This window comes from Hemitrygon akajei, chromosome 7 (genome assembly GCF_048418815.1).
Source record: "Hemitrygon akajei chromosome 7, sHemAka1.3, whole genome shotgun sequence".
Taxonomy (NCBI): domain Eukaryota; kingdom Metazoa; phylum Chordata; class Chondrichthyes; order Myliobatiformes; family Dasyatidae; genus Hemitrygon; species Hemitrygon akajei.
Genome location: NC_133130.1, coordinates 28,994,069 through 29,016,227, shown reverse-complemented (window position 1 = coordinate 29,016,227; position 22,159 = coordinate 28,994,069). Strand labels below are relative to the sequence as shown.

At 43.2% G+C, this 22,159-nt stretch overlaps 1 protein-coding gene across 2 annotated transcripts in view; it reads right to left on the bottom strand.

Annotated features, from left to right (window-relative positions):
* The window catches only part of ryr2a (ryanodine receptor 2a (cardiac)), a 727,422-nt gene that overhangs the window by 287,626 nt on the left and 417,637 nt on the right, over positions 1–22,159 (bottom strand). For both annotated transcript variants that reach the window (XM_073050574.1, XM_073050575.1), the window contains exon 28: positions 3,784–3,992. In XM_073050574.1, coding sequence (XP_072906675.1) covers positions 3,784–3,992 — 209 coding nt within the window. The remainder of the gene's footprint in view (positions 1–3,783; positions 3,993–22,159) is intronic.

Sequence of the window (22,159 nt, the reverse complement as noted above, 5' to 3'; positions counted from 1 at the left end):
GCTGGGGAACTGAGGATGAAAAAGCAGAAATCTACATATTAGATCTTGGTCATCCAAAAATGAGGTTTGTGGATACAGCTACTGCACAGTGTGTAAGAATGGCAAATGAAAGTTGATGTCAGGTCAATTATTGACTTTATATTAAATTCAATTAATAGCCTTTTGTGAACTAAGAGTGCTGAGGATTTTTAAGGCACAAGCAGGAATATGGGGTGAGATGGACAGATCCATCAAAATCGCATGGAATGATGGAACAAGTCTGAGGAACTAAATAGATGCTCCTTCTTCTCTGTTCATAAGCATTAAGGCATTAATCACTTGCCACAGAACATCCAGCCTCTTAACTGCTTATGTAACAAGAATATCAATATTGCTTTTAACTGTTAAATTATTCACCAATATTGACCTGCTGGCTATCCATGATGGGGACTCAGAGATAGTAATGGAATTGAATGAACAGGGAGCTGCTCTGGAAAGGCTCATCTGGCATGAGCTGCGGATGTGGCCTTGCCCCACAGCCTCTGCTAAATACAGTAAACTTTGTCATGTGAAGTGAATGATTGAGCAACGGCTGGCTTCAAGGTGACTCCTGGGAGCAGACTGAGATGGATTCTCATTCTGTGCTTCTCACTGGCCTCTTTCATTTCTGGGATGAGGCCTCCTCCCGATAGCTCTGTAATTATCTCCCTCCTCTGTGCGACCGGATGTGACAGCACTGCAGTGCTTTGACTTGACCCTGCGGTTGTGGGATAGCTTCGCTCTTCAGTATCCAGTCAGCCTTGAACTTCAGATTTTTTTTAAATGCCTGCTGGTGTTCACTTCAGCGCCGTTCATTGTGGCAGGCTCGGTGGTGATGTCAGAGTGAGGTGTGGCAGGCTCAGTGGTGATGTCAGAGTGAGGTGTGGCAGGCTCGGTGGTGATGTCAGAGTGAGGTGTGGCAGGCTCAGTGGTGATGTCAGAGTGAGGTGTGGCAGGCTCGGTGGTGATGTCAGAGTGAGGTGTGGCAGGCTCGGTGGTGATGTCAGAGTGAGGTGTGGCAGGCTCGGTGGTGATGTCAGAGTGAGGTGTGGCAGGCTCGGTGGTGATGTCAGAGTGAGGTGTGGCAGGCTCGGTGGTGATGTCCGAGTGAGATGTGGCAGGCTCAGTGGTGATGTCCGAGTGAGGTGTGGCAGGCTCAGTGGTGATGTCAGAGTGAGGTGTGGCAGAATACTGATGCTGCTGAAAGCTCAGATTTCTTCCCAGATACACAATTTTCAGCTGCTGTTAATGTTAGAGCTACTTAGCTTGTGGGTTATTACAGGGCAAAACGGAGGACATCTTGAGGTAAAAGCCATAGTGAAATCTCCATAAAGACTGAACGCTGGTTACTTTTGTCAATGTGGTAATGAACTGTTGAATATTCAACAGTTACTTTGGTGAGGACAAGATCATGAAGGTATTTTTCTCCCCCTCATGGTTGGTTTTCATACTAGTAGTTACACAAACCTTCCCTGACAACCAGATCTGTCAGGACTGACCTACTTGAGGTCACTGAGTCACCCTTGACAGTACCTTTCTACGGCTTGTTACAATGCTAGCATTTAGGGCAGCAATAAAGATACTCCATCTCAGGCTGTGTTCAGGGCTTCCTTCATTGCGTCAGTAGCTTGGTTTTCACTATTGTCAGTCATGCAAGTTCCGGGAGCAGACTCAGGAATACCATTGCACTCAGGTGTAGAAGGATTCTTCATTTGCTGTTTTCATAACAGTTTTGTTTTACCAGTCAGAGTGTTAGCCCCAAGCTGAACCCTCGAACCTGAAGGACTGGTGGGCCACTCTTAGTCTGGCCTCTGCCCCCTGACCAGTAGACATGGGTGACCGTACCAAAAGCCAAAGCAAGAAGTCCTGATTTCAGCAAACATAGCTGTCTGGGTCTTTGAAGCGCACAAGCCTCCAAACCCTACGAAATGCTGTGGTCCTCTTGGAGTACTCTTGACAGTGGTCAAGGAACATTACATTCCAGGCCCTTCCTATGTTAAATGCTTCTTCCAGGTCTGCTTCAGAATTGTGAAATATTGCTTCATTGGTTGAGAGAGGATGGTGCACAAAGGTTTCTTTGGCTTTAACCTAAAGGTGTAAGAATTATTTGACTCCTGAGTCAATGTTAATAACTCTAAGGACCAATTCTGATTGGTGAATCTCTCCTGACAATGGGGAAAAGGTAGCCACATAGAAGGCTGGCAGTTTGGATGGTAATGTGAATCTACAAGAATGTTGTTTGGATTGGCTCCGGTGATGGCTGGCTTTGAGGCTGTGCACTCACTTTCATGAACTTCAGCTCTGAATGTTATTGTTTGCACAATTTGTATTTTTCCTGCACACTGGGTGTTTTATGGTCTTTTTTTTAATGGGTCTTCTTGGGTTTCTTTGTTTTGTGGCTGTGTTTAAAGGAAAGAATCCCAAGGTTGTATATGGTATACATACTTTGATAATACCTTGTACTTTGTGTTAAGAGGATTCTATAGAGCAAGCCAACCTAGATAATTTGGTTGATACAAACTGGTTTCATATAACGTCTTGCTTGGGCATTTCAGGGAAAGGGTTAGAGTCAAAAACAGTGCTATGGATCTGCAGTCACATAGAGAATAAGAGGTTTTCTTCCTTAAGGAGCAACGATGAAACAATAGAAACCCCATGGCAATCTGCTCCTGGGTCAAAAATATACTCCTAATCAGGAGCAGTACTTCAGTTTATTAGTGAAACCTAACAGCTACTTCTTAACTAATTCAGACACCATAAAATTAATTAAAATTGGACGTGCAAACAGACAATAGGAAAATTCCCACAGATTCACTCATAACAGGTTCATAGAATCATAGAAAATTCACAGCCCTAAAGGAAGCCATTTGACTCATCCAAACATTTCCCACTTTATAACACAAGTTTTGTAGCCCTGTATGTTCAAGGATGCATCCAAGTACTGTGTCAGGGGGTTGAACTTTTCTACCTTCTATCACCTGCTCAAAAAGTCAGGTCTGGTACCCAGCTGTTCTCTGGGTGAAAAGAATCTCCTTCCTTCAGTTGTGCAATAGATTCACTCGAGAAAATATTGCTCCTGTTCTACAATCCTTATACCAATTACTTTAAATCCTTGCACCCTTGTATAGGACCCCTTTGCTTTTGGAAAATACACCTTGCTATTAACTTTATTGAGGCCATTATCAGTTCACATACCTCAGCTATGTTGTCTTTCAGTCTGTGGATTCAATTATACTACTGTGTAGGATAAAAGCAATCATTGCTGTGGAAGCCAAGATATTGAGTATATTTAAAGCAGAGGGTGATAGGTTCTTGGTTAGTCAGGGTGCCAAAGGTTACAGTGAGAAGGGAAGCCGAGATGGAATGGCTGAGCAGACTCAATCAACCCAGTGCCTAATTCTGATCCTACGTTTTATGGTCTTATATTCAAACATTGATTCAGCAATCTGGCATTCACTTTGAGAAACTACATCAGGTGAGAATACTACTTGGAATCCCATGCAGGTGCCTCTTTAGGATCACTGAATTATTGCAAGCTGTTAAAAGAGAACCACCCGCACAATGGGAAGGTGTCAGGCAGGGGATCCAAAAGCTGAGCTGCGTGGTAGTTTTAAAGTGTTGCCATCTTATTCAAAGCCAACAAGTATCAACATGAGATGCACCGTGCCACTGGGTTACACACACACGACTTTACTGAACCAGCTAACATTCATCCTGACTCTTCCCCATTCCTCGATAATTCTGCATTTCCTCATCAACCCCTACCTCGATGTGTTCGTGGTTTGCAGGCACAGAAATGAACTGGGGCTGCCTCTTGCTAAACCATATCGTGATGTCCCTGTTCATGTTCACTGCGAAGGGCTCATATCCTTCCTGCAGACCACAGATGGTGAAATACTTAAGCGTAGCGACGTCATTGCCAAAGTTCATTCTGCCAACTTGAGAAAGCCCTAAGCTGCACACTGGAATAAACCCTGCAAAGCAAAAGGAAGAAAATCACATGGCAACAATATATTATAGCAGCCTTGAAAATAATAGATGGTGAAGAAAGAACACAATGACAAGGCAACAGTTGGAACAGCGTGGAAATGGCACATCAACTGCTAAGAATATATGACTCCAATTTTTCAGTTTCATTAACAATACTGGTAATGGAGCCCAGGGCCGTTGTACAACAGATCCTGTATTATTGACCAACATCAAAACCCTTTCTTTTTGTTTACAACAGCTTAAGAAATTAAAAGCAGGAGCAAAACTAGGCCACATAGTTTCTTTAGCTTCCCAGGCAACACACACACATACACACAAGGCCAGGCAGCAACTTTGGAAAAGAGTAAAGAGTCAGCGTTTTGGGCCGAGACCCTTCATTTCATCTCCATTCTGGTAAGATTATGGCTGATCTCTTCACAATTTATATATTCTCAGATCTTTTGTCTACCACCCAGATAACTACAGCATCACAATATGACTAAAAAGTATGGATTCATGCAGCTGCTGCTGCCGTAACCTTATGTACAAATTGTGAACAATTCCGATGCTCAAATGTCTTTGGATATTTCCCACTGCACTTAATTACAGCTTGATTGAAGATGTCCGCCTTGGTGGCTGTGATTCAGCAGCTACATAATTATACTTGTGGAGTTGCAAGTTGACCTTGCTCTGTCATTCAAGGTCAGTTAATTTAATTTTGGTAATGTTCCCAGCAGATTCTCCGAAGAGGGCTGGGTCAGCAACAAGGTCAGCAATAAAGCTGCCTTTAGCATAGACCACAACAGGACAAAAGAATTCTATTTTCAGAATGATCACTGGAGGCCAAGGTGCAGAAGGACATGCACTTTAAGGTCTCCACATGCCTCCCTTGAAGCACTCAAGACTAACAGGCATTGAACCTGTCCTAGTCACAGGGAAAGAGAGAAAATGCATCTAGTTCAGGTTCACTGCATCATCTCAACTTACAACTGGAGAGGGTCCGGAGGAGGTTCACAAGAATGACCTCAGGAATGAAAGGGTTAATTTGAGGAGCTGGGTCTTTGATGGCTCTGGGCCTTTACTCACTGGAGCTTAGAAGAATGAGGGAGATTTCACTGAAACCTATCGAATATTGAAAGGTCTAGATAGAGTGGGCATGGAGAGATTGTTTTTTAATAGTGGGAGAGTCTAGGACCAGAATGCACACCCTCAGAACAGAAGGACATATCTTTAGAGAGATAAGGAGGAATGTATTTTGCCACAGGGTGGTGAATTGGTATAATTCATTGCTATAGACAGCTACAGAGGCTAAGTCATTTGGTATATTTAAAGCAGAGGTTGATAGGTTCTTGATTGTTAAGGGTAGGACAATGGGGTTGAGAGGGATAATAAATCAGCTATAATAGAATGGCTGAGCAGACTCGATGGGCCCAATGGCCTCATTTTGCTCCTACACAGTACTGTGGGCCACTGTGCATATTGTGTATGAATTGGATTACAGAGTGACAAGTCATATGATTGGGTTGCTATACTGTCTCTGGTTTACTCGACAAATACACATGAGAATTTATTGAACAGATGACTAAACACCAAATGAAAGGAAAAACATTCTAAGTTCAAATAACTAATGCTGTGAAATAAAACAGGAGCGAAATAATTCTAATGAACTATATCCCTATATCCTGAGTCATAGATTTTGTTCTGCCAGTGTGCTATGAGACGGTTAAAATCTGTCTCGAGCCTTATTGGCTCATCAGGCTGGTGCTTATGCCGATTTCCGTGGCGTGAAGCAACTGAGAGTATCTCTCCCCCGCACCACCCCCCCACCCCGCCGGATAGGACACCAGTCTATCACGAGGTTAACCCCCAGCATTTTGCTGATACCCAGTGATGCCGATATGGAGCTTAGAAAAATAAAGGACTATGGGTAAGCCTAGGTAGTTCTAAGGTAAGGACATGTTCGGCACAGCTTTGTGAGCTGAAGGGCCTGTATTGTACTGTAGGCTTTCTATGTTTCTATGTTTCTAATAGTTAATAATCATAATTGAATCAATGAAAGACCACACCAGTTGGGAGTTCAACCAGTGTGCAAAAGACAACAAACCATGCAAATACAAAAAGAAAAAAAAATAAATAAGCAATAAATATCAAGAACATCAGATAGAGAGTCCTTGAAAGCGAGTTCATAGGTTGTGGGGACATTTCAATGATTGGACAAGTGAATTAAGTGAAGTTATTCCCTTTGGTTCAAGAGTCTGATAGTTGGGGGTTATAACTTTTCCTGAATCTGGTGATATGAGTCTTGAGGATCCTGTACTTTCTTTCTGATGGCAGTAGTGAGAAGGGAGCATGCCCTGGATGATGGGTGGTACTTTCCTGGATAATGCTTTGTGTAGATGTGCTCAATGGTGGGGAGGGCTTTAACCTGATGGGCTGGACCATATCCACTACTTCTTGTAAGATTTTCTATTCAAGGGTATTGGTGTTTCCAAACCAGGCTGTGGTGCAACCAGTCAATATACTCTCCACCACACACCAATATAAGTGTCTCAAAGTTTTAGACATCATGCCAAAGATTTGCAAACTCCTATACAAGTAGAGGCGCTGCTATGCTTTCTTCATAATTGTACTAACATGCTGAGCACAGAACAGGTCTTCCAAAGCAATAACACCAAGGAATTTAAAGTTTCTGACCCTCTCCACCTCTAATCCTCTGATAAGGACTGGCCCATGGATGTCTGGTTTCATCCTGAAGTAAATAATCAGTTCCTTGGTCTTGCTGACATTGAGTGAGAGGTTGTTGTTGTGGTACCACTCAGACAAGTTTTCAATCTCCCCTCCTCTATGCTAATTTGTCACCACCATTGATTCAGCCAACGACCGTGGTGTCATCAGCAAACTTGATTATGGTATTGAAACTGTGCTCAGGTACACAGTCATAAGTTTAAAGAGAATAGAGCAGGGGGCTAAGCACATGATGGATATGTTGTTGCAAATCCGAACTGACTGGGGTCTTCAAGTGAGGAAATCGAGGATCCAATTCCACAGGATCTTGAAGCTTATTGATTAGTTGTGACGGGATGATGGTATTGAATGCCTAGCTGCAGTTGATGAAGAGCATCCTGATGTATGCATCTTTCTGTCCAAATGTTCTAGGATTGAGTGAGAGCCAATGAGATGGCCTCTGTTGTGGATCTTTTGCTCTGGAAGGCAAATTTGAGCAGATCCAAGTCGCTTCTCATGCAGGAGTTGATATGTTTCATCACCAAGCTCTCAAAACACTTCACTTCATCACTGCCGATGTAAATGCTACTGGATGATAGTCATTGAGGCAGGTTACCACGTTCTTCTTAGGCACTGGTATAATTGAAGCCTGTTTGAAGCAGGTGGGTATCTCAGACTGCTGAAGTGAGAGGTTAAAGATCTCAGTGAACACTCCAGCTAATTGATCAGCACAAGTCCTTAGTACTCAGCCAGATACCCCATCTGGGCTGAATGCTTCTCCTGGGTTCAACTTCCTGAAGCCTCAGAGAGTAAAATCAGAGGATTGTTGGGGGCTGTGGGATTTGGTGATAGTTCCTCCATGTTTTGATGGCCAAAGTGAACATTGAGGAATTGAGCTCAACTGGAAGCAAAGCTCTGCTGTCATCAGATTTAACTTTATACTGTAAAAGGTGATAATCTTCAAGCCCTGGCACAATTGTTGAGCATCCTTCATTGATTCGCGCTTAGTCCAAAATTTCTATTTTACTCGTGAGATGGCTTTCTGGAGATCATACCTGGACCTCTTGTAACTTCCTTTGGTCAACAGACTTGAATGCTTCTAACCTGGCCCTCAGCAGATTGTGGATCTCATGGTTCATCCAGGACTTTTGGTTGAGGAAGACTCTGACTGATTTTGTGAGGACACAGTTACCTACAATTGATTTAATAAAGTCCATGACAACCATGGTGTTCTCATTCAGATCCACAGATAAGTCCTCAAACATGGTCCATAGCCACTCCATAGCCACTCCTCTGCCTCCTGCAACCACCTCTTTGTTGTCCTCATCTCTGGAGCTTTGCTCTATAGCCTCTGCCTGCAAGTAGGTAGGAGAGGGACCATCACATGATCAGTTTCACCAGAATGTGGTTTGGGTATAACAGTAGTCAACCCCACCAGCGAACTGCTCATTAGCCGAGGAGCTGGAAGAGTTGGGCTTGGTGCGGACTGTGCTGCTGCCTACAACACAAAGGTGTTGGCGTCAGTGTGCAAACGCGGCTTTCAGTCAAACAGTGAGTGATTGTCTTCATAATTTTCTTGTGATTGCAAGACCCTGGTGGAATGTGGAATGCTGTAAGTCTGGTTCACTGGCTTGTTGGAAAGAATAACAGTGGGGGAAGCTGTATGACCTTGGTTGTAGCAAGGACCAAGCCACATGCCACAGAGTCACCTGTCTGCAGACCTAAGCTGAGAGGCATTGGAGTCGGTGCCCGGAGGCGCGGCGTCCATATTGGTGTCAGAGCTGCACTCCAGCGTTTGCTCAGTGGAAGACAAAACGGGATTGCGTTCATCTACAGAAGGCTGTGGGCTTGCTTTTTACTGACAACATTCATGGACTGAGGGACTTGGACTTTTCTTTTGCGTGAATGTATGTTTACTGCTATCTTATATGTGCCTTGTGCTGTGCGTGACTATCAGTACTGTGTTTGCACCTTGACTTCAGAGGAACGCTTTCTTCAAGAGTATACATCCACCCACCCCAGCAGTCACCCATTCACCAAATTGCCATCAGGGAGGCGCTACGCATCCATCACCCTCCAGCACCGACTCCAATGCTCTCTCCTGGGACAAACAGGCTCCTCCAGCTCATCATCGCTGAAGCTTCTTTCCTGTAGCCATTCAGCTTCTCAACAAAACTCACTCAGGTGTAATACCCCAACTGTCCCTGCGCAACATCTGTTAAATGGCCTTTCCTGCTCTCCCTGTTCTGTCGATAATTATTTAGTCATATGTCATATGACTATATATAATCATATGTTCACATTTATTTAAGTTTGATTATTGACCTTTGTGCTAATTGTTGATTGCTCATGGTGTTTGCTCCATTGTTTTGTAAATTGTTGGTTGCTATTGTGTTGTCTGTTATGGTATTGTCCTGTGATTTATGCTTGGCACTGAACCACAATCAACTCTGGTATGTTTCACATACTGGGAATAAAGTGATTCTGGTTCTGACCATTAAACTTGAACTTGAACTTGAAATAGTGTAAAATTACACAGCACTGAAATGGGCCATTTGGCCCATCCAGTCTAAACCTTTGATCTCCAGTCCTCCTCTACTCCACCATTCCAGCCTTCCAATATATCAAATATTACCACTATGATAAACAGCCATAAAAAACACTGAGCTCATTGGAAAATAAAATCATTACATTTTCTCAGTCCTCCTAGGTCACCTCAACAGTTAACTATGTGTTCCACAATTCCAGGTTCTGAAAATCAAGAAAATCAATAATTGATAGATATTTTTCTGGTGTATATTGGCAATGTAACCATGTTCATATCTGGCTCATTCCAAGGATTTGGCAGGGCAAATACTACTTTGCTTTTGAATAATTCATTTCTTTCATACTGCACGATGTCAATCTGATGGTCATCGCTAAAAATTCACTCTCCCCTGGTGCACAAAGAACATGCAACGGTGGTCCATAATCAGCAGTTGGTGATCTCCTTTCAACAGTTGAGATGGAAGGTTATTGACCCGGGCACATTTCTCTCTCCACCGATACTGCCTAACCCACTGAGAACTTCTAGCATTTTCTGTTTCAGAGTGGTTAGTGACAATACCATTTGAATTACTGAGTTGCAGGAATGCTGGGGCAGTGTGTAGGATTCAAATCAAACGGCCTACTTGCAGCCAACATGTCAATTTACTCAGAAAACAAAGTCTATTTAAAGAGTGGAGTAAACAGAAATTACATCAACTTCCCTGAATAAAAGCAGAGCAATTTCTCCAGGAAAATGCGTGTAATTGTCCTCAACCTGCAGCAAGTACAAATTATGTGTATTGAGTCGACCTCAACTGCATATAGCAGCGTGATCGCCAAGTACAAGTGACAGGGGAATTACACAGTCACCTTCATCCTACTTTGCTCTGACATTGCCACAATATAACCATTCTGGTTTTAATTTTAGATTGCCAGCGTACACAGTGTTCAGCTTCATTATTTAATTCCATTTCCTTTCACTGTCTCTGCTTATCGCCCACTCAAATTATGCGTGTTATTTGGTGAACTTGTATTCTTCTGACAAGTTTACTCTTCCTTACTGCAGGTATTGATCAAGTTATCGGTCTCCAGCTTTTAAGTGCTTCTCTCTTTCTTCATCTCATCCCCTCTTCTCCACTTCTGTCCATTACTGTCTACTGTCTTTCCTTCTGTGTACTGTATAATTTGTTTCCCACGTCTCTTTGATCATTTCCTATGCCTCCTACTTTTCACTGGCATCTGGAGGTGGACTTTAATCTCCTACTAGATAATATACCTCAGAATGAATCTACAGGGTAGAAAATACACATTTCTTCTCATGCACTAAGAAATTCCAAAGAAAGTAAGTCCTCATGAAAATCCACTGAAGTACTTCACTGAAAGTGTTTCTGGATAGTTTTAGATAGAAGGATAGAAAGTTTCTGGAAGGTTTTGTGATATTGAATGCACTAAGGAGAAGGTGTTGGGAACAGATTTAAGAATAAACTTCAAATGCCACCAGGAAATATAGTATCAATGCACATCTCTCAGTTACCCCAATGTTGTCAGCATTTCTTTTAGCACTTCTTCAGATCTACACTACAATCTTTGCACCATTCTGCTTTTTAGTGCCTGTCATTGTTGTATTTATTATTACCATGTTTACTGTTCACTCTGTTTTCATGCGAGTAAGAAAGGAATTTCATTGCAACCAGGAGCATATAACAATAGACTGAACTGATCTGGGTGCGAGTGTGGGGATGCTGTCAAAGCCAGACAACAAGCATATGATGACACCTCTTTGAAAAATTTCCAATAGAAGCTTTGGATTCCCCACCTCAATAAGCAGTTCCTCCTTGAGAAATTTGGATGTGCGTTTGCAACACGGCAGAGAAGAGCTGGAGTCCATCTCAGATTTAGAGTTTTTCATTAACCACACGTACACACAGGATTTGCTGGGGGAAGCCCACAAGTGGTGCCAACATATCATGCCTGCAAAGTGCAGCAGAACAACACACAACCAGCTACAAACAAAACCAATATCCTGAATTTAGTCTTAAAGCCAATTCCTTCTTTTATTCTGAGCGACTCCTCAAATTTAGAATGGTGGATGGGGGAAGAGAGGGAGCTTTAGCCAACCAAGGTGCACCAATAAGTGGCGATGCTCTGCGTGCATCACCAATGGGAATCATTAAATATTCCCATTTAGGATTACTACAGCTGAAATACAGAGTCATAGCCATGGGCTCTTTGGCCAGTAACATAGTTTTAAGCCGTTTACTGTACTGTACACATATGGACTGTACTGTATCTGCTCTATGATATGCTGTGCTGCTTTGTAAAATAATAAAAATTTGAATTACAAAAAAAATCTGTAAATACTCAAATCTTGAGATGTTGGTAGATCCCGGACTGCAGACTTGGATCACAAGTGCACTTTCCCTTTAAGAAAACAGAAATGAGGAAGACAAGCAGGTCTACAAATACAGTTAAAATGCAGAGGCCTTAGACCTCCGCTCCTGACTATCCTACTGAAGAATGTACAGTCTCTGCAAAATAAAACTGAAGACCTCAAAGCAAGATTGCAGGACCAGTACAGGTACTTCACTCCCGATGTACATGCAGTGACTAAAGACTGCAGCACCAGTAGTGAGGATCAAGAAGGTAAGGACAAGGAAGGCGGAGGAGCACTTACAGGACTGCTTTGAGTCAGTGGACTGGACAGTGTTCATGGATTCATCTTCAAATCTGAAAGAATACGCCAAAGTTGTCACCAACTTCATCAAGTTCTGTGTGGATAAGTGTATGCCTTTGAGAACATACCGGGCATACTCAAACCAAAATCTGTGGATGAACCATGAGATTCTTAGTCTGTTGAGGGCTGGAGCTATGGAATTCGAGACTGGTGATCCATAACTATGCAAGAAGTCTAGGTGCAACTCACAAAATGCTATTTTAAGAACATAAAAACAATTCCAATACAGTTAGACACAAATTCAGATGCCCCCAGCTTCCTTTAAGTGAAGCATAACATCATGAATGGCTGTGATGCTTCACTCCCAGAGGAGCTCAACTTTGAAAGGGAGAATAAAGCTCCACATGTACAAATTACAACAGCACGTGATGACTATGTGATCAAAGACAGAATATTTTTCAAGAGGGTGAACCCTCGCAAGGCATCAGGCTCTGATAAAGTTAACTCTGAAAACCTATCCCAACCAACAGGACTGTTCAAGGACATCTTCAGTCTCTCACTGTTGCAGTCAGAGGGTCTCTCTTGCTTCAAAAGAGCAACAATCATATCAGTGCCCAAGAAGAGCAGGGTGAGCTGCCTCAATGACTATTGCACAGAAGCACTCACATCTACTGTAATGAAGAACTTTGAGAGGTTGGTCATGGCCAGAATCAACTCCTTCCTAAGCAAGGAACTGGACTTGCTGCAATTTGCCTATCTAATTATGGATAGGTCTACAATGGATGCAATTTCATTGGCTCTCCGGTCAGACTTGGATCAGCTGGACAATTGTAATATCTACATCAGACTGCTGTTTATAGACTACAGTTCAGCGTTCAACACAATCATGCCCTCAGTTCTAAGCAACAAGCTGTGAAACCTGAACCTCTGGACCTCCCTCTGCAAACGGATCCTTGACATCCTCACCAGGAGACCAGTCAGTGAGGATTGGAGATAATACCTCCTCCTTGCTGATAATCAACATTGGCACACCTGAAGAATGCCTACTTAGCCCACTGCTTTTTCTCTCTGTGCACATGACTGCATGACTGGTAACAGCTCAAACAACATCTATAAATTTGCTGATGACACAACTATTATTGGCAGAATTTCAGATAGTGAGGAGGAAACATACAGGAGCAAGATAAACCAGCTGGTTGAGTGGTGTCACAACAACAGTCTTTAAGACCAAGGAATTGATTGTGGACTTCAGAAAAGGGAAGTTGATGGAACACATATCATTCCTCATCCGCAGTGGAAAGGGTGAGCAGTTTCAAGTTTCTGGATGTCAACATCTCTGAACATTTATCTCGGGTCCAACATATTGATGCAATTACAAAGAAGGCACAATGGGCTATATTTCATTAGGAGTCTGAGGAAACTTTGCAAGTTACCAAAGACTCTCATAAATTTCTACGGATATACCACGGGGATGGTTCTGACTGGTTGCATCAATATCTGGCATGGACGGACAATTGTACAGGACTGGAAAAAGTGCAGCAACTTATAAACTCAGCCAGCACAATCATGGGCAGTAGCCTCCCCATCATCAAGATCACCTTTAAAACACAATGCCTCAAGAAGGCGGCATCCATCATTGAGGACCCTCATCATCTAGGACATGCCCTCTTTTCAATGCTATGTCAAGGAGGAGATTCAGGAGTCCGAAGACACATGTTCACTGTTATGAACTTAATATTTTATATACATTTCTTCTTATAATTTATTCTTCTTATTATAGTGTATTGCAATATACTGCAGCCACAAACTGACAAATTTCACGACATATGGCAGAAATCTGGAGCAGACCTGGGACAGGGCTGGAATGAACAAATCAGAATAGATTCTGTGCTGAGGCTGGCAGATTTTGTTCCCTGCCAGTGCCTGTCCCATCATTTCCTGCACCTGGGTAATGGGGAGTGAACACTTATGGAGTAAAGGAAGCTACCTTTGATCCAGAGAAGGTTAGCACATTTAAATAGCAACTTTCATGTCCACAGTATACAACAGAATTTAAGGCTATGAGTAATTTGAGAGTAAATTGAAGCTGGAAAAAATACAAGATGACACTCAAGTATTTTCTGCTACTCAACAAAATCGTAACTGAACAAAATTTTCCTGCCTTATCTCAATATCTATTGATTCTATTAATATACAAAAATGTATCAGTCTCAGCTTTGAGAGACTGTACAACCCTCTGGGGTATAATATTCCAAAGGTTCACTATCCTCTGAGTGTATAAATTTTAAATAATTCAGCCAAGAAATTTGACATTTTGCTATTTACAAACGTAATCCAAATGATTGAGATGTCAGGGATGCACAGAAACTTTGCTATTTGGATTCAGAACTTGCTTGACAGAGGTTAGTGGTTACTGGGGCGTATTTGGGCTGGAGGTCCATGATTGGTGATGTTCTGCAGTAATCCAAATTAGAACCTCTATTGTTTGTGACAGAAATAAATGACTTGGAAGTAAACATGGTTAGCATGTTGCTAAGTTCAGAAGCGACACAAAGGTTGCTGGTGTTGTGAACTGCATAGAAGAGTGGCAAAGGATACAGCAGGATAGTAGGTCACCAAACCTTTCAGGTATGACTGGAGAAATGACAGATGAAGTTTAATCCAGCTAAGTGTGAGGTATTGCATTAAGTGTGAGACCAAATATACAGGGGTAGTGCACTTTTAATAATGCTGATGTCGAAAGATCTTGGGGTCCAAGTCCATAGCTCCCTGAAAGTGTCTGTACAAGTTGATAGGACAGTAAAGAAAGCAAGTCACATGCTTGCCGTTACTCAGTTGAGGAGTCAGGAAGTTGTGTTGCAGTTTTAAAAATGTCTGTTCTTATCTAGAGCATTGCACCCAATTCTGGTGGCCCCATTATAGGAAAGATATGGAGGCTGTGGTTGAGGTGCAAAACAGGATTATCAGGATGACGTCTGGGCCATAATGATTGGTTGGACAAACTAGGGTTGTTTTGTCTGTAGTGGCTGAGGCTGAGGGAAAACTATATAGAGGTTCATAAGATTATGAGCTGCATGGAAATAGTAGGCAGCCAGTATCTATTTCCCAGTGTTAAAATATCTAATAACAAAGAACATGTATTTAAGGTGAGAGGGGTAGGTCCCACAGAGATGTACAGGTTTTTTTAAACACTGAAAATGGTGGATACCTGCAAAGCTAATACAAAATGAGGTATTTAAAACAGGTTCTTAGACAGAGACACATGTATGTGCAGAGAATGGAGGGATATAGACATTGTGCAGACAGATTAGCTTAGTTAGGTATTTAATTCCTAGTTCAATTAGCTTGGCACAACATCACAGGGCAAAGGGCCTGTTACTCTGCTGTACTGTTATAAGATCTATGGTCTATGTTCTAAGACAGACAATAAAGAAAGACAGTCCCGTCAAAAGTTGCCCATGGATTGGTGAAAGGATGTTTGAAAAGTTGCAACATTTTTGTTTGCTGCCCAGAGTCGTTCACCCTCTGTCTGCTAGTTGCCAGGTTCAAGGACCTATATAAGCTGGGGATCCCATCACCACAAACTGTTTTCTCATTCACTGTGCAAGGGTGAGTAAATAAAAAACTTCAAACTCCAATCTAGTTGGAAAAGGAGAGTTCAGAGACAGGCTGAAGTCACAGTAATGATGCAAAAGAAAATCAAAAATATACAGAAGATGTTTAACAAATTATTTATGACCGTACAGAAACGTCAGCAAAGACAGTCATCCTGATGCTATAAGCTACTTAAACGAACCAAGCTGATTAATTCCTCAGGCAAAACCTAAACTGACTTTATAAAAGGTCAAATGAAATTATGTTACAATGTGCTTTGGAAATACAATGAACTTTGTTTCTGCAGCTAAACAAAAATGTGAAGTCCACTAATCTAAAGGGACATCAATATCAGAGACTAAGAGCACAACAAATACTGATCAAATGTGACAGCTGGAAAATATATAAGTTGGACAACATTGCTTTTTGTATTGCCAAAGGCACAGTGGAATCCAATTATACAGCATCGCCAAATGTAGCCCAAAGCTCTAAAGGTGCCGCACAGAAGTGTTAAGAAAATTATGGAATGACTGATTCCATGCCAAACAAAGGGTGTTAGGCCAGAAGGCCAATGTTTGATCAGAGACAAAATTTGAGTCAGATCTTAAAATGAGAAATAAGAGGAAGAAAGGCTTAGGGATGGAATTCCTAATGTTACCACAAATAACTTGAGGATGTTCCAAAGGCCAAAATTGAAGAAGGAGATATATTTCAATGGTGTCAATATGTTGGAACAAAGAAGTACCCTCTCACACTCTGACCATCATCTCGACCCTTTCAAGCTGCCATCATGTTTTCCTTACATCCATCCACATCCAGACTCTCAAGCCATGGATTTTGCTTTCCTCCAAACCTCAGAATCAGAACCAAGTCTATTCTCACTGACATATGTTGTAAAATTTGTTGTTTTTCGCCAGCGACTCAGCGCAATGCATAAAATATACTATAAATTACACTAAGAAATATATATGACAAAAGCAATAAGAAATGCAAAAAGACAGCAAAAATACTGAGGTAGTGTTGATGCATTCATCGTCCATTCAGAATATCTGATGGTGGAGAGGAAGAAAGCTGTTCCTAAAACATTGAATGTGTTTCTTCAGGTGCCTGTCCCTCCACTCTGATGTTATTAATGAGAAGAGAGTATTTCGCAGTTGGTGAGGGTCCTTAATGATGGATTGGGGATCACCTTTTGAAGATGTCCTCAATGGTGGAGAGGCTAGTGCCCATGATGGAGCTGGCTGAACCCACAATCCTCTGCAACCTTTTCCAATCCTGTGCAGCGGCCTCTCCATCTCTCCGTACCTGATGACGATGCAACCAGTCGGAAAGCTCTTCATTATGTTGGGTCTGGATAAATACTCAGAGGTATTGACACCCAAGTTGAAACCTGTTCCTGCCACACTCCTGTACTGGCTGACTACCCAAAGAAAGTACCTGCTGAAATTTGGGAGAATCTACACTTCATGTCCTGAACTTCTCCCATCTCATTAAACACAAAGAACATAGTGTCACACTGTATCATATTTTATACTTCTGATTGAAGGCTCTTTGACCTGAAACGTTAATCTGCCTGAACTGCTGAGTATTAACAACATTTTCTGTTTCTATTGTTGGCTTCGGTGGACCCATCTATCTTTGCTGGAAAGTTACCCGGTTACTGGGGAATGTAACAAGTGGGGGCTCGTCCCGGATTTGAAACCAAAGGGGAGGGTCAGTGAATCGGGCTGTAAGTCCAAACTTAAATCTGGTTACGCAGGTAGCCAGACAGGAAACCAGCAAAGATGGATGTGAGTGAATTTATGAGAAATCCGACTGTAGAGGCGCTAGGGACGGCTACCAAATCAGATTTGGTAAATCTGGCAAAGGGGTTAGGCCTCGCAGAGGTGAGGTCATCAATGAAAAAGCAGGAAGTGTGAGGGGTCATAAATAAGTATTACATTGAAAAGGAGGTGTTTGCAGCGGAGGATTTGGAAAATATCCCCGAAAAGAGATTAGCGAGTGGGACAGATCAGGTAGAGTTGGAGAAAGTAAGGTTGGAACATGATCTTCAAGTAAAGCAACTAGAAGCAGCTGCAAAGGAAAAGGCTGAGGAATGAGCTGAAAGGGAAAAGGAACGAACTGCAAAGGAAAAGGCTGAGGAATGAGCTGAAAAGGAAAAGGAAAGGGAGCAGGTGTTCAAACTAAAGGAATTAGAGATGAAACAGGGTCATGAGCTCCAGCTAAAGCAGCTAGAAGTAGAAGCAGAAGAGAAAGAGAAACAAAGGAGCCATGAATTGGAGCTGGACAGGCGAAAGCAAGAGCGAAGAGCTCAAGGGCAAGAGAGAGAGGAGGGGTTTGATGTTAGTCGGGCGTTGAGGTTGGTCCCCCCCTTCGAGGAGACGGATGTTGATAGTTATTTCTTGCTTTTTGAAAAGGTGGCAGTGAATCAGAAGTGGCCCAGAGAGCAGTGGGTGGCGTTGTTACAAAGTGTGTTACGAGGGAAAGCTCAGCGGGTATATGCCGCATTGCCCCCAGAAGGGGAAGGGAATTATGATCAAGTAAAGGAGGCCATTCTCCGAGGTTACGAGTTAGTACCTGAGGCATATAGACAAAGGTTCCGAAATTTAAGGAAAGGGTGGAATCAAACGTATACCGAGCTAGCCCATGAGAAGGGTGTGCTCTTGGACCGTTGGTGCACCGCGGAAAAGGTGGCCGAGAATTATGGGCGTCTCAGGGAGTTATTTTTGATTGAGGAATTTAAAGGTTGTGTTCCGGAAGAGATCTGAATGTATTTAAATGAGAGGACGAATCAGTCCATCTCAGAAATGGCTAGGTTCGCAGATGAATATGCCCTAACCCACAAGACAAAGTTTTCCTCGCCAAAAAGTTACCCGAGAGACTGTCGGAATGGTAGGGAAAGTCCGCCGGCTGAGGCGGAGATCCCGCCGGGAGCTAGCAGAAAAAGTAAGGATAACAAGCAGGAAACCTGGAGATTTCCTGGTTTAACCTGTTTTAATTGTGGAAAGGTGGGACATATTGCATCAAAATGCCCTGCTCCGAGGAAGGAGCCAGAAAGAGGGAAAGCAGCTATTCCAATAGGCTGTGTTGCGTTGATCCGAAAATTGACAAGAAGGCCCCAGGTAGATGGAATACAGGAGGGGCGGGAGACATTTAGGTCCGAAGGAGCCATGTCTTTGAGGGAAGGGGACCCCCCCAATCCCCGTACGAATTTGGAGAGACACGGGGGCGGAACTATCATTAATTAGCCGTAACGTGTTACAATTCGGACCTCGGACGGGAGAGGTAGCCCTGAGAGGCATAGGAAACCGGACCGAGGTAGTGTCTTTGCATAGGGTCCGTCTAGATTGTGAGTTGGTGTTGGGACCAGTGGAACTGGGGGTCCTGCCGGAGTTGCCGGGGGAAGGCGTGGACGTCCTTCTGGGTAACGACCTAGCGGGTGGGAAGATGGGTGCCGCCGTGAAGCTGACCACCCAGCCCGTGAGAGTTGAGGACCCTCCCTCAGATAAAAAAATCTATCCCGCATGTGCGGTCACTCGCAGCATGTCGAAAAGGGCAGCTGAGACCGAGAGCGGTTTGAATCTGGCCAGTTTCGATTTGGCCGAAACGTTTTTACCGACTCTGTACCAGCGAGAGTCAGAGGAAGGTAAACCGGAGAGTAGGGAGGAAAGAGAGAGTAATCGGGAAGAGGTAGACCTGTCCTTAGCAAGAAGAGAGTTTGTACGGAAACAGAAAGGTGACGAGGAGCTGGTAGCCTTGAGAGAGTCGGTTCTCTCTGAGACTGAACTGGAGGCAGAGCCAGAGGATTATTATCTCCAGGAGGGGGTGTTGATGAGGAAGTGGAGACCCCCTGCGGTGCAGGCCGATGAGGACTGGGCGGTGATACATCAGATAGTAGTCCCGAAAGTATATCGGGACGAAATTCTTGACTTAGCCCATAAGGGACCTTTAGGTGGGCATTTAGGAATAAAGAAGACAGTGGAGCAGGTTCAGAGAGAGTTCTATTGGCCAAACCTGAGAAAAGATATTACTGAGTATTGTAAAAGATGTCATACATGCCAGGTGGTGGGATACTATCGGAAATTCTGTTAAAATTTCGCGGACATTACGCTCCCCCTTACAAAATTACTGCAGGAGGAGGAAAAATTTGAGTGGGGTCATTCTTGTCAGAATGCCTTTGAAAAGTTAAAAGCCGTATTGTGCCATGACCCTGTGTTAAAAGCGCCCGATCTGTTAACCCCCTTCTCCTTGGCCACGGACGCCAGCGATGAGGCTGCAGGAGCAGTCCTTTTGCAGCAAGCAGGGGATGGAGTGGAGCACCCGGTAGCATATTTCTCTCGGAAGTTCAATAGACACCAGAGGAATTACTCTACCGTGGAAAAGGAATTGTTAGCGCTTGTGTTAGCGATACAACATTTCGAAGTGTACATTTGTCCGGCGCAAAGACCCCTAGTGGTCTATACCGATCACAACCCGCTGGTATTCTTGGACAATATGAAAAATAAAAACAGGAGGTTATTAAGCTGGAGTCTGATGCTGCAGGAATTCGATATTAAGATCCAGCACATTAAGGGGAGTGATAATGTGCTAGCGGATTGTTTATCTAGGTGCTGAATTAAATGAAAAATGTATGGCTCTGTAGTTAAAACAAAAAGCTTGTGTGTTGTATTAGATTCAAAAATCCTATAAGACTCATTGAGCTGAAGTTTGATGCTACCAGACTTTAGTACGGTACGTGATGTTAAGATATTGAAGAAAGTGGCACTGTAATTGTTACCTGTTTAGATACTGACTGGAATGTATAACGGTAGTACTCTGTGAAGAGAAAAGCTTGTGTAGTATGTTAGAGTCCAGAGAAAAAAAAAATCCTGTACCAACCTGTTTTTAACCGCTGGTAAAAAACTTTTAAGAGGGGAGGTGTTATGACCTCAGCCCCCTCCTTTGTGAGAATCGCAAGAGCCCTAGTCAAGGGGGGGTCAACTGACCCAAGAGGGGGAGAGACGTGCTGAATAGACACAGGAAATGGGAGAAAGAGAGGGAGACGTGCGGAAGACCACGTTCTCCCGAGAAGCAGAATAAAGTGACTCTGACTATTGTCTCATGAAGACCACGTGTAAAGCCCTAGGGCAACGTGGGCTGGGTGATGGGGGGAAGATTGCCACACCCCCCACTCTGATTGACATCTACAACCCTGCCAGTCCAGATAAAAGGTGGGCTGCTGAGGCGGGGCCTCAGACGCACCAGAAGATACGCGAGAATTCCTGCGACCGCGTTTTGAGAGCGACAGCCGGTGGTGGGGTTCGTGTGCGTCCTTTCCTTGCCTGGGATTGGCGACCTCACCACGGAAGAACGGCCTAGCTACAGGGGAAGCCACAGATGAGAGTCCATTCCCCAACGAGACTTCCGACTACCTCCCACAGGTTGGAAAACCTGTCGGGTAAATGTTTCATTCTCTCTCTCTCTCTTTCTAACAAAAGTGCACCAACGCGACACCACGACAACGGCAGCTCGTGGAACTGCAGTGACCGCAAAAAGACTTTTAAATATCCAGTAAACAATATTTATCTACATTACCCCTAGACAACGATAGAGCTTATTTCTGATTGATTATTACTATACCTGTGCTTTAGATTGAGTTGTGACGACGTATATGATCTGAATGTTTTGTATTAACCATACGTTTGTGCCCCTTTATAAATAAAAACGTTTGAAAATAGTAGCATCAGGCTTCGGTGGACCCATCTATCTTTGCTGGAAAATTACCCGGTTACTGGGGAACATAACACTATATTATACTTTACAGCTTTTTTTTCAGAAAGTAATCCACTGAAATACATCAGCTAAATTGAGCTCTTCCCATTCTGAATCTGTAATAAGTGCTTTTAAACTTGGATATATTAATAGATCTTCCTCAAGAATATGACACCACCATCAGGGTGGAGGAGGAACCTGTCTGGAAACCCTCCAAACTAATGGCATGAATTCAATTTCTCCTTCCGGTAAACAAATTTCACCTCCTCTTCCTCTATTCCCTGCTTTAATCTTTTACTTCTTCTCACGTGCCATTCACTTCTCCCTGGGTCCCCTCCTCCTTCCCATTCTCCACTCTCCTCTCCTATCAGATTCCTTCCTCTCTGTCCAATCACCTTACAACGAGCCTCCTTCCCCTCCCCCCCCCACCTTTTTATTCTGACATCTTCCCCCTTCCTTCTCAGTCCTGATGAAGGGCTCGAAATAGTAACAGTTTCTTCTTTTTCATAGATGCTGCCTGACCTGCTGAGTTTCTCCAGCATCTTGTGTGTGTTACTTGATAACATTAACACATTAACCAACTCCATTATTCCAACCAACACTAATGACCAATGACTCTCATTCTATCGTACAGAGCAGAGCATGCATACATGGTCATACATGGTAGTATGCATAATAGTAGAAACTAAACGAAGAGAAAATCCTAAAGTCTGATATGCAAAAGGACTTGGGAGTCCTTGTACAGAACACCCTCAAAATTAGCTTGCAGACAGACTTTGTGGTGAGGAAGGCAAATGCAATGTTAGCATTCATTTCCAGAGATTTAGAATACAAGAGCAGGGATGTGGTGCTGAGGCTTTATAAGGCACTAGTGAGGCCTCACCTTGAGTATTGTGAACAGTT